General features: G+C 50.7%; 1 protein-coding gene across 3 annotated transcripts in view; it reads right to left on the reverse strand.

Moving 5' to 3' along the window:
• ZNF407 (zinc finger protein 407) overlaps nucleotides 1-13,604 on the reverse strand; it is a 517,289-nt gene that overhangs the window by 99,909 nt on the left and 403,776 nt on the right. The window contains exon 9 of one of the 3 annotated variants that reach the window (XM_082353372.1): nucleotides 449-2,905. The exons of the other annotated variants lie outside the window; for them this stretch is intronic. Coding sequence (XP_082209498.1) covers nucleotides 1,572-2,905 — 1,334 coding nt within the window. The 3' untranslated portion in view covers nucleotides 449-1,571. Of the gene's footprint in view, nucleotides 1-448; nucleotides 2,906-13,604 lie in introns of those variants that run through there. 3 annotated transcript variants of the gene reach the window in all.

Genomic DNA, 13,604 nt, shown 5'->3' on the forward strand with positions numbered 1-13,604 from the left:
TTTTACCTTTTATTTTGTCGGAGGGGCAGCTGTATCAAGGGAGGTGCCCTCGGATGGGCGGGACTCGGGGCTCTGACGACGAGGTCAGGGGAGGGGTGGCCGGCTCAGCAACCCAGCCACGCTCGTTTCCAAGCTCACCTCTCAGGGAAGGTGTAAACGGGACTTCCATTTAGACCAAAACGGTACCATTTTCTCTTCCTTCTCCCTTCTGATCTTCTCAATTTTTAGATACTAACCATGATAGACTACGTTACTGTCACCAGAATCTAACTGGGCCACGTGCCAAACATTGAGAAAACGGCACCGGGCTGCAGAGGTGGCCGGCGGAACCCAGCACACTCGACGTGGGCAGATGGGGAAGGGAAATGAGTGTCAGACGCAGGCCAGTTCTTTTCAGTTTTTACAGCTGCCCATTGATTGGTTGGCTGCTGGAAAGAAAATGTCATCATTATCTTTTAATGCTATAATTTTATTTCAAAGAAAAGGGAAACAGAACAAAAACAACCTTTGCATTTGGGAGAGGGGATGATTTTACAATTTTGGAAAAGGAAAAGGAGCAGTCGTATCAAGACACGAGACACCCGGCCATGAACTCGCATCCACGGTTGCGATGATCCCCCAGCGAAGCACAGACAGTCCTGCCGGGGCCGAGGCTGTGGGGCACGGCTCTCCATCACTGATGTTTGATGTCAGCTCTTTCACGGGGACAGAAACCGCAGAGAAATCCTGCGAATATGGTATCAATACTAAGAAACATTTGTTATAAAAGCAAAAATATTGATACAAACAATATTTTCCAGAGTGCACATTTCATATACTTTATTGTATGAAACTAAGTCAAAATTAGAAGCATTGGGTTTTCTTAACCAAGGTTTATTTTAACTGAATATAAATGCCAAGGCTTTTCTTAACCGTAGGCTTAAAAAGGAATCTTTTAAGCAGAAGCAACCAGGGCAATGACCACACCTAGATGTCTGAAGGGAGGAAATCCATACATGGTATGAACAGGCTGCCTTTGGTTTGGGGACGCTGCGGTCCTAAAATTTCCAGAAAAATGAAGAGGAGCCGACCGCTTCGACACGGCAATACGTGTAGCTGTGATTTTTAACCAAACGTGTAATAAAATGTTAAAACAGCGACATGCTGGACTGCAAGGGCAGCCGAGTCTCAAGCCATGAGACACACTGTTGTCACTCTGCCACTGCTGGGGCACAGTCCTTCCACAGCTGAAACGGGAAAACACTTGTGGGGGGAACGAAAGAGAAAAACACTTAGCTGCTCGTCAGCACAGCGGACAGAACCGAGGGAAGAGCATCGACAGAAGAACCGAACAGTGGGCAGACCTGCCTCCGGCGGCCCCGCCCCGCACGCGCCGGGCTCCCGCCCTGCGCGTCCTCGTGCCCCGTGCGCGCGGTCGGCAGGGACGTCGCCCGGCCCAGAGCCTGGGCGCGCTCCCCGGCAGCTGCAGTCACTGTCGCGAAGGCTTTGCAAACGGAGCGCAGGGAGCACGCGCCTTGGGTGCTGGTCGCTCCGCGTCTGCCCTGCGCCGGGGGTGGGGCGAGGCTCCGGGCTCAGGCCTCGTGGAGTTCGCTGCTCTCTCTTTGGCTCTGGATGACCGCGGCCGCCGGGGAGCCCTCCTGGGTGTATATGACCATGCTCGTCAGCTGTTCCGTTTCGCCGGGGACCACGGCCTCGGCGCTGAGCGCGGCCCCGGCCTGCAGGATCTCCTGAGAGCCGGCCGTCTCTATCACGGTGTGCGAGTACACGCCCGTCTCGTCCTGCGCCCCCGGGGGCAGTTCTGTCACGATGTAATGAGTCGCCCCCTCGGGAAAGCCGCCGCCGGACTCCTGGACCATGGCCTGGACCAGCTCCTCGGTCACGATGATCTGCGAGATCTCGCCGTCCGACTCGGCCAGGTCCACGCGCTGGCCGTGGGCCTGGGCCTCCTGCATGATGATCTGGGAGCCCTCCCGGGCCAGCATGTGCACGGTGCCCTCCTCGTTCACGATGACCTGCGTGACACCGTCCTTCATGAACTGGCCGGCCGCGGCCGGGTCGCAGACTGTGAACTGCAGCACGCCCTGCACCACCTTCCTGACGGCCAGCTGGGCGCGCTCCTGCGACGCGATCAGGGCCGCGGGCCGGACCGCCCGGCTCAGCGCCCCCGCGGGCTCCAGGGCGGTGCCACCGTCCTGCACGTCGTGGCACACGTGGATCTCGCGAGCCTCGGCCGGAGCTGCGGCGGGGTCCGCCGCCTGCCCTGGCAGCGGAACCAGCACGTCTCTGGGGCCGGCCGTGCCCTTCTCCTCGGCCGCGGCCCGGCCCTCCGCCCCTCCCAGCTCGGTGACCGCGCACAGCAGGGCGTCCAAGGCCGAGGCCGTGTCCGGCGGGGAGATGCCGGCCTCTGCCAGGTCTAGAATCCCCTGCTTGGTCACCTGCTGAATCGCGGCCCCGCTGGGGCTGAGGGGCGCGTCCATGCCGTGGCCTTCCATCGGGGCCCCCACGACCACCACCTGCGTGGCTCCGTCTGCCAGCTGCTCCGGCACCCCCGGCCCGGGCGCCACGCCGCCCACGTGCGCCCCGCTCTGCCCCGCGGCGATGACCTGCCCGTCCTCCGTGATGTGCACCACCCGGGCCACCTGGCCTGCCAGCGCCAGCGTCTGCAGCGTGGCCGCGGCCGTCTCCTCCACGGAGGCGTCCAGGGCGAAGTCCCCGTCGTAGCCCTGGATGATGATGACCTGCTGCACCGGCTCGGGCGGCGCCGCCGGCCGCCTGCTGCCCCGCAGGGGCCTGTCCTTGGCCGGAGACTCGTCCGCCAGCGCGGCCGCCGTGAAGGGGCTGTCCGTCTCCACGAACGTGGCCCCCTGGCCCTTCAGACGGCATTCGTAGGACTTGGACACAATGCCTAGGGGAGACAGGGACCAGTTAGAGCCCAGAAGAATGACTTTCAGGCTTAAAAGTAAGACAGTTCTTCCGTAGACGCTTTAGCACCTCCGCTGCTCAGGGCAGCCGGCTCCCAGCCTCAGGGCCTCGGGCCGGCGCCGGGCGCTCGGAGGACCCCGACACGGGTGCTCCCGGCTAGGAGCGGACACAGGGCACGCCTGCGACGTGAGTGAGCGATGCCCACAGCCCTGGTCTACCGTCCTGATACAGTCTCAGCGGCCTCCCTTCGCTTGTCAGCTCCTGGGGAAGGGATACGGTCGAGCCCTCTCCATTACGGCCGTTTCTAACAAGATACTCAGTCGGTGGTGGTGAGTGCAGGCCAGTAACCGTCAGTAGCAGTTATCTCCTAACCCAAAGGGAAAATCTTGTTTCTAATGTCCAAATATTAGCTACAGTGTATTTGTTTATTCGACAAAAAGAATGAAAGCTCTGCATATTAAATTTATAAATAAGCCCTGGATAAACACAGCTCCACGAAGTTTCACCTTCGGTGTCGGGCGCTAGGCTGGGGGCAAAGGCGGCTGGCCCGCCAGGCGTGGTCCCCCGGGAGGCCTGTGGGCGGAGCCCCGCGCGCCCAGCCCAGATGCAGGGGCTCCGCCGCCGCCGGGGCTCAGGGGCGGCGGACAGGCCAGAACTCAGGGCGCAGCCACATCAGCCACGAGCGCGGATGCCGCTCTGTCGCTGTGACGTTTGGCCAAGCGCCTGGCATGCAGCCACCATTCAGCAAAGACGCGTTTGTTGAACGACTTAAATATCGTGTAAGGTGAGAAGCACTACAGCAGAGAATAAACACAGGCTCCCAGCCCGCCGGAGGGAAAGGAATATTCAAGCTCTCCCTTGGGGCTGCGAAGGGGAAGAGCCTGGAGACAGAGCAGCCCAGGGCCAAGCAGAGGTGAGTCTGGGGGGCCGGGGGGTTGGGCTGGGCTGGCTTTTAGGGGATTAGATAGCTCGGCCCCCGCCAGGCTCTCCAGGCCTCTTCTGACAGGAGGCACTAAGGCATCTGGACCACAGTCTGTGGAGAGAAGACACCTGTTGAATGTTTTTAAGCAGGAAAGTAAAACGAGTGCATCTGTTTTAGAACTGTGACAGAGGGTACAGCATTTATTATCATAAATACTAGCCCCAAATTCCTCTTAGTGAAAACACTGTGACTGTTTCAGAAAATGCAGAGATAAGCCCTTGGGACAAGGGCATATGCAAAATGCAGGGGTCAGGAGAGCCCAGAGGAGGGCAGGACTGGGGAGAGAGCGCCTGCAGGCTGCTGGCCTCAGCCCGACGGTCGGTCCCATCAGACAGCAACTGTCCCTCTCCGTCTGCATCTGTAGTCTGGACATGTACAGGAAGGCAGAGCAGCCCTGAGAGGCCTGCGGCTGCCGCCACACTGAGAGTTCCAAGCCCATCTTACAGATCCCGGGGCTGCAGGCCTGAGCTGGTCTCCCGTTACAAAAAGGAGGCTCTGGCCGCAGAACCCAGGGTGGAAGAGGAAGGATGCGGGCAGGGTGAGAGGCAGGGGCGGGTGCTGAGGACGGCATGGTGTGTGCACACCTGGCCCCCAGTGCCACCTGTGACACAGGCGATGCTTGTTTAATAACTCGACGGGGAAAGTATGAGTGAAAATTGTTGTCTCTGTTTTCATAAAAAAGACAGAGTTTAAACAGAGTTCCTATTTTCTCCCTTAAGTCCTTAATTTTCTATCAGTTTCTTATTACCGCCTCCTTCCCTCCTAAGAGAATGATCTCTAAATGACCTATAGTATTTATCTCAATGGCAACCACTTTTTAAAAATATTCCACTTTACTCTCCCCTCATGTAGGTCCTTTTTTTAAAAAAAGCACACTTTACCCTTACCAAAGGAGAAAAAAGGATTAAGAATTATTAGATTATTATTGCTAACATCCCTTAAACACAAGACAACGATTTTGCTTACTGTGTTGGTGCCAGTCTGTAAGAAAGCATTTCTTTCAATACAGAGTCCACTTTAAGCAAAGACCCAGACAAGGCCTGCCTTTCAGCGGGTACAGCATCTCAGGCAGGAACCACAGAAGCTGTTAAATCATATTTACCAAGAGGACACAGCGGGCTCTGATCCAGACTGTAGGCAGTGGTCCCAGATTGCGAATCATGTTTGAAGTTATAAAAATGCAAACTCCCAGCCCATTCTGTGTATGCTGGGACGTTTCATGTTCTGTGTCCACAGGTTCACAGGTCAGAAGTCTCAGGAAGTCAAGCCACTGCATCCCCCTTAACTCTTGAGGCCAGAGGGAGCCTCCCACTCGGTCGGGGTGAGGGAGCCACGGGGTCTCCCGGGGCCCTGTGCTGCGGGGTCAGCGGGGGCAAAGCTTGGGGTGCGTCCTCAGGACTGATTTTCTGTCCACCGTGTACTTTCAGCCTCGAGGCTCTGATTCCCAGTGAGGAAGTGAAATGTATAAGTAATCCATTTTTGTAAGCAAAGATTAGGAACGATTAACATTTATTCTTTCTCAGAGAGCTCTCTATAGTGTGAATCTTAGAAAGCTCATGGAACCACAGACTCTGCGGTCAGGAAAAGACCTGTGGGTCAATGGGACCACCTCCAGGAGCAGAAAATCCTGTTTGCTCATTCAGAGAATGCGTAACACTGGGCCCAGCAGACGCTGCTCGGGGCTAGGCGGACAGCGGCGGGTGAACCAGGCCCAGCTGTGCCCTCACCAACCTGGCCAACATAAACCATCTTTTTTTTTTTTTTTGCTGCAGCATGTGGGATCTTAGTTCCCCATCCAGGGATCGAACCCATGCGCCCTGCAGTGGAAGCTTGGAGTCTTAACCACTGGATCGCCAGGGAAGTCCCCACCATCACATCTTAAAAGCTGTTCAAACCTTCCCAGAGGACAGTCCCAAATGTCGCCGATTCCAGCTAAATGATCTCCCTGACTATGGCTTTCTCTTGTTTACCCTCCTAGGAAAGGGGGGGACAATGGGGACCACGCAAGCAGGCTCCCAGCCAGCTCTGACTGAGGTGTTCAGTGGCAAGCAGCCACCGAGCACCCACTGTGGGGTGCCAGGCGGTCGATGGCACAGGGCAGCAGTACCCACACTGGGAATCCTACCCCAGGGGCTCTGCAGACTGGCCCAAGGTTATGTGAGCGGATGGAGAGTTTTAGGGACTCAGCCCAGTGTGTCTAAACTCACCTGCCCAGGGATGTGCCTGCCTTAGAGATATCCCCTCCACCTCCCCGTGACCCTCTGCTTTACAAAAGGAAAACATACCTTTCACCATGGGACCCTCAGGAGGGTCAGAGTTCAGAAGATAAGCATGAGATCAGGTTAAACCACTCAGACCCTAGAAGAAAAGGGCTGAATCACCTGTGGTCCGTATGCTTTAACCTAATCGTGTGGGCATTTTCTGAACTCTCTCTCGTCAAAGAGGTCAGAACGGGGCTCAGCGTAGAAGCAGAAGGCCTGCCCGATGGGTGAGGCGCTCCGCGGGCTCTGAGTTCACCCCTCCACATAGGCCTGGGTCTCCCCTGGTGGGTGTCGCCATCTCTGCTCAAGTTGCCACCTGCTGGGACCCCAAGAGCTCCTGCCTACCATACCTGCCAACGTCTTCCTCTGCTACGCCTGCAACTCCTCCCCTTCCCTCTACTTTTCTGCCGTGGATGGAACGTTCCCTGTGCCTTCGTTACACTCTGAACCCGATCCAGTTCGTTTCTGCCCATTCTCTAAATCCAAGGTCATTCTCAGTTTAGAGTTTGGGAGAAAAAAAGAAATATGGATACAAAACATAAAGAAGGCAGCCTTCAAATCACCCTCCCCCATCCCTAACCGATCACTGCCCTTACATTAAAAGAGGAGGAACTACTGTAGCTGGGAGAGAACAAATACCCTGCTCTTTGGTATTCTCTGAGGGAAACGCTACAGGCTTGAGTCCAGGCAATTCCCTTCTTCAGTCTGCAACTGGACGCGAAACCTCTTGGCTGTAGAATTATCCTCTGAATCCCGCGCAGCACTGATAATTATGCCATTCTGAACTACTTACTGACTGTATTTGAATCCGGAGGTGGGTTAAGCCACTTCCAGACCATTAAGTGAACTACGTGGGTAAATACTGCTGCCGCTATGGGGTGTGACAAAGCTCGACAACATCTTCACCTCGGCTCAGCCCGAGCCCAGTGAGCCCATCGCGGTTCATAAATGGGAGTGCAGGTCTATCTTTGATTCAGCAATTTAATAACTTCGAGTGCTGTCGGTACTGCTTTGAAAAATAGCACCTATAAAATGTAACAGCCTCAATCAGATTGAAAAAGATTCACCCACTGAAGACGCTTCCATTTCGCCCATAATGAATTAATGTTGAGCTATGTAGAAGTTCAAGTGTCATTTAAACTAATGTGAATCTCTTCTGTAACTTTACATTCTGACCGGGCTATGACCAAGAATTTACTGGGCACATCAACTTCAATTTTTGAGATCTTTCTAGTAAATATGAACTGTAATGCTCACTAATGCAAATGGCCAAATGGATACAATACCTGGAACACAGCAAGTTTGTACAGATTTTATCCTTAACTGCTTAGTCACTGTTACTGCTCCAAAATTGCGCAAATCTTTAATGAAGCACGATAATCAACATGTTATTTATATTACACTTGACAGTTTTCAAAGACAACGTGGGATTTCAGTATGCTAATAGTAGCTAATCAAATAATGTGTCTAAATCAGTCTTTTTTGGATCTGTTTCCAATAGGACAATAAGTAGCTTTGTGTAGAAGGTGCAAATGCAGGTAAAATGCAGCCTTATGCCTGTGTATGAAATCCCAACTCACTGCTTGTTTGCTTTCTTTCATGAGTACAGAGGTATTTTACTGCCTTCCCATAGCTCAACGCATTGAAAGTTTACAACTCGGTTGAAATGAAAAGAGTTCTTTTCGGGGGGGGCGCGGTTTGAGGACCTGTTTTCAGGGCGGTGCTTTCTAATTAGGCTCACTTCTCCACAAGATTATTGTGGAGCTCAGTTCCTTCTCACCTGTCCCCTTTGAAGAGAACATCTCCAGAGCTGAAAACACAAGCTCCGTCACGCAGGAGCGGAGGGGTTAAGCTGCAGACTCACGCTCCCCCGAAACACGCTAATGGCTCTGTTCTGCTGTCTGCCGAGCTGCTGGGAAGCTACAGATAGGGTTTAGTACCTGACTACTTCCTTTTTGTGTGTGTGTGTGTGATTCTTTCGTTACTGTCATCATTTTTTCTCACAGAATAAATACCTTATGCTTTTGTTAAGCTTACATTTAATTAAAATGTACAGAATTTGTGCAGTAAACTCAAATGAAACAAATAAAACAAGGCCCCCTCTCTTGAAGGCATACGTTGTGAATGAAAAATGTCATTACAGACTAAAAAATTTTGCAGTAAACAGGGCCTACAGAGAGAAGTTTCCCCTGTAATGACATCCATAAAATACACAAATGGCACTTTTAGCACCATCCTGAATATGGCATTTTCTGTGCTCTATACACAATCTAAATGGTTTGATCACGGAGCATAATACTCCATTGGGTTTATAGAACAATCAATGTTCCATAAAATGATGTATTTGCCCAATAGGAGGCTCAGCAGTCACTGGTGTATGACACCGCAGGACAGAGGCCGGGCTCCTTGGCGGCGCGCACGCGGGCTGCACACCTCCGCTCACCCACCTCTACGGCTTCATCTCATCTGTGTCAAGTAATTTGTTGAAGACTCAGCTTGGCTTAAAAAAAAACTTGTAATAAAAATTCATAGAGTTTTCAGGAGAATGAAAGCTGATGACAATAGAAAGGTCACATTGTGTCGCCACTAAAGGGGTCAAAGGTCATGAGCAGTTCTAAAACCGAAAGTAGATTTCATGCATCGCCTAGCAGATAAAGATGGCATTAAAAGGACTTGTGTGGCTGAAATGTCGACGGCGCCAGGGAAGCCTGTGCTAATATCCGATGTGAGCCACTCTGCTGCCACCAGCCAGCATTTATTTTACATTTCTAAGCTACTCCTGAAACGGTATTACATGTTTATACACTGCTAGGTTACGTCTCAGACACCGTGTGTGTTTTAGATTTTATATTTAGGGAGCGTCCTAAGCTTGAAAACGCTAGGCTGCCTCACCGTCATAATTAAAGCACCTCGAATATGACGCAAGTAAAAAAGTAATGCCTTTTAGATAAAAATTTGGGGCACACGTGACACTGTGATTCTTAAGCCACATACAGTTTTCCGCAACTTCAGTTTTAAGATGTAATTTTAACAAGAATGTTACAAAATCACACTTAATGTCTATTAAAATGAAACAATATTAACAGATTAGGCTAATAAATTAGAGCCGTATTTTAACGTCACAAAAGCTTCTAAGTTTCTCAAGTGAAAGCAGGAAAATTGACAAAATTCAATGAAATATAACCTTTTAGAAATTTCCAAGCAGGGAATAAATTATTCTTATAATGGCATTCACCAACAGTATAGCCAGTCAAATTGATATCAATAACTGCTCTATAATGTATTCATTTTTTGGACAATAATAATAACCGGTATTCCGGTATTCCTGCAGGAAGCCCCCCACGAGCGCCCCCTGCAGCCCAGGCTTGAAGAAGTGCCCGATGCTCCCCACCCAGAATGCTCTGCACTCTGGCATCCCTGCAGAAAACCCCGACCAAGTCGTTCAGGAAAGACGGTCACAGCCAGTGTGGTCCAGGATCGTAGTGGGCTGTGGGCCAAAATGACAATTTCACCATCTTTTTCTTTTTTTTTTTGAGAGGTAAGAAAGGACGGTCAGTACCTTACGTCTATTATTCTTAAGGGTTAGAAGTGCATTCTGGTCAATGTTAATAAAATTCACACACAAATAAGAAATATTGAGGTTACTGGAGACACAAAATTAAAATTATCTTCCGATTTTGGCATGCTTGTTAAATGTGGTGGCTATACCAGTGAGATTTATTTCAGGGCACAGGCCTGTGCTGGTCATTCTGAAACCTACACTGCTGTGCACTGGCCTAAGGATGTGTTAAATACACGACAACCCTATAAATAATTTTGGTAAGTATCTGCTTTATGCCACAAATAAGCACAACAGTCTGTGTTAGAGAGTTATAGTAAAAGTCATCGCTCTGTCCTTAATTTCATGAAGGCCATTATGTTATAAGAAGAGATGAGGAAAATTATTTTTCTGTGGAAAATTAACTGAAGTCCACATCATTTCTGAGAAGCTTTCACATAGGTTCAAACATACAGTTTTATAAGACACCCCGTGCGATTTTTACTGAAGGAAGATGTACAATAAGGCAGGACCCAGATTTAGGTAACAAAAGCCTTAGTCCTTTTTCCCTCAGTTATCACTAGTAGTACACTTAGGACTGATAGCAATCAAAGACAACCAGATAAGACCCCTGAAAGAAATTCTAAGATATCCAGGAAAAACCAAGAATAAACTTAATGTCAAGTTGGAAATGCAGAACCGGCCAGGTTTCTAACTTTGAGTGGAGGGTCTCCACGGGCCTCGGTATTTCCATGGGCACTGAAGAGTGACAAAGAGTAAAAGACAATGTTTTACCTTTAAAGTCACAAACCCTAAGAAATTTTGTATTATATCAGACCCTTGGGTATCTATTATCACTCCCCTGCATGAAGATCTAATGGGAATCACAGACACAAATCTCACTCAGGAAGATGGGTCCTTTAAGGTCACCTTGACAGGCTCCTGGGGACGGTGCCGTGAGGACGGCACGTGAACTGTTTCTCTGCCCCTGTCGAGGCCTGTCCATCAGGATGTGACCACAGAACTTCGGAAATTTGACTCGTGACAGAAATAGTGTCATCATGCTTCACGAATGTGACAAAACGGGACTAAAGTTAGAAGGTAAGGTGCCCTGATCTCGTCATTTACCCACAAAGAGCACTTCTTAAAACAGCCAGTTGGTTTACTAGCAGAAAGCGCTCAGATGCCTTGAACAAGCTAGGGAGGGCGGGGGCTGTGTGTGTCGGTGCACCTGGCATCCTGCATTCATTCTGGGGGTCACGGTGGGCCCTGGCCACCACGGGGGAGCCCATCTGGGACACTCGTGGGCTTCCCCAGCACATGGCTCTCACCCTGTGCCTCTGACCTCACCTGTCTTGTGCTCGTGGTACCAGCTGATGAAGGGTAAACTGCGCCCCACACGCTTGCATTTGGGGAACTTGGGGGCTTGAATAAGCAGTGGAATTTTAGGCCAACAGCATTTCTGAAGGCCTTCAAAGACTCCAGATAAACAGCAGCCCTATTTACTGCAAGGCTGCCTCCGTTTGACTTAAAGATGTTAACTTAGACTAGCACTGACATTCTTTTTGGAGTTACAGAATCAGAAAATTAGGAAGCCTGACAATCTTTTCCTAAATGTCCTCTGACCGCTTATAAACTCCCCATACAGATAACGCAATATTAGGAGACAAGGCCTAGTTTTCAAAAGTTGTAACTGTTACGCACACTTAAGAGGTAAAATTATGCAACTAAGAAGCCCAGCCAAGCCGTTAGTGGGCCTCCGCTAACAAGGCTGACTTCACAGGCCAACAGCAGATTAAACTGGCCTTTGTTTCTCTGGCAAACCCTATAAAAAAATCACATTCCCTTTTGGAGGCAGGTTCAGATTTCCCGTGTTTCATAGTATCTTCCTATCTTTGCTGAGGAAATGAGAGGTAGCTGACGTCTGTCTCCATCGTAGACACTTTTGTATGAAGGTAAAAAGCAAACCACTCCTCAGTCACAGCACAGAGGCGCCATTAAAATCAAATTTACAGTATGCGGGACCTGCAGCCGGGCAGAGCTCACTGTTAGTACTTTAACCATCGGCAGGGCTTCCGGAGGCCCCGCATCTGCTCACGGCCGAGCGGCGGCAGCGCCGGCACACTCAGAAAGACGCGTGCTTCTTCTCCACGTACTACACCAATCATCCGCTCTGGGCACGCGGCTGCTGCCTTCCGGTTAGGCTGCTGTGGGAGAGGGTGCCCTGAGCATCTCGTGGCTGGGACCTGCCCCCGAGGATGGGCTCTGACGACAGCAGACACCCTGAGTCTGGAGAGCAAGAACACGGGGCGCAGGCGCCCAGGTATGGGCGGCAGGTGCCGAGGAAGGTCCGGCAGTGAGGACCTGACCACTGAGCTCTAAGACAAGCAGAGTCAACGCTGACTCGAGTCCGTGAAAGCTCGAGTGAGCAGTGGTTGCAGGCCTGTCCTTCCCGGGGTCCACCAGGCTGACTCGGGGGCGCTGGGTGCTGTCCTGGTCTAAGGCTGGCCCACCCGGCACTCGGCCTTCTCTGCAGTGAGGACGGGACAGAGGCAGGGTCGGGGTGGGGAGACTACTGGTCAAGGTGGAAAACAATGGTATATTTTCTTCTGAGCCGGTGAATTCTACCATCATTATTTTGAACATCTTCCTAAATACCTAAGTTAAACTCCTCTGTTAAAATTGCAGAATATTTATATGCCTGGGATAACAAACGTTAAAACTGATTTAAAAATATCAAACAGAAGACAAATTTTGAGGCTTGAACCCTGGCTTTGAAATGAGTGGAATGAATGAAAATAAACTTACAAATTGAAACACTGGCTGAAACGCCAGCAGTTGAAATCTCAGGTCCATGACATGGACATGCCAGGCGCCAGCAGCTGCCCCGCTCCTGCCGGGCGGTAGTCCCGAGGGGCAGGGAGGGGTCAGGGACCCTTTGAAAGCACAGGACAGCTGAGTGGATGGGTGCACGGTGGGACGCCAGCACCGCAGCAGGACACGTAGCTGCTGTCACGTGTCTAGAGGTGGCGCTTTGTGCCCCGGGGTCTCAGCAGTGGCGCACGCCACCTGTGAAGTCCTCCAGCAAATCTCCCTGGTGCAGGTTCTGCACCAGGGTTCATATCCAGTGAGGCGAGAGTCCCGCCAGGGGAACAGGGATGCGCACAGCAGCACACGATTCCTTCGGTGCATCCGGAGGAGAACCTGAAAACCATCTCTCTGAAACATCACTGGTTCGCTAAGGGGCTCAAAGGCTTTGTTAAGCGGGCAGCCCTGTTTAAGGAGAGTTCGAGGTTGCTCTCCGATGGGCAGACACACGGCCACCAGACAAATGATGTCGGGGACCTAACACTAATCCCTAACAGGCATTTCTCAAAAAGCTCTAGGGTGAGTATACTTTCAGCACAATTTCCACATCATTACGAACTGAATTGGACAGCGAGAAATCATCTCCCAAATAACAGACCTGGGCATTGAAAGATGCTGAGTCATCAAAGGAAGATGGGTGATTACTCACCCTTGATTTTACCAGGACAGAAAGGCACAGCCGAGCAGGTGAAAGCCTTCAAGAGAATTCAAAACCAGCGAGGAAACACAGTGTTCCGTGGTAAATTCTCACTTATCCACTAAGACTAATCCTTAAATCTCTAGGTATTCTAAGGCTTTAGTTCCACTTATATTACTAACTTAAATTTGCTGGATGTTCCAATTCAGGAACTTGGGTATTTCAGATCATTTTCTTAATTATTTATTCAACAATATTATTAATATAAATATTAACGTTGAGGCTAAATTCTTGTATTTAATCCCTTACATCAGTAAGGCAAATGTGAACTTTTTAAGGAATGAATAATCTATTTGAAGATACTGGTATTAAAGTAACTAGATAACATACAAATAG

The sequence above is a fragment of the Balaenoptera borealis genome, assembly GCF_965194805.1.
Source record: "Balaenoptera borealis genome assembly, chromosome: 14".
Lineage (NCBI taxonomy): Eukaryota > Metazoa > Chordata > Mammalia > Artiodactyla > Balaenopteridae > Balaenoptera > Balaenoptera borealis.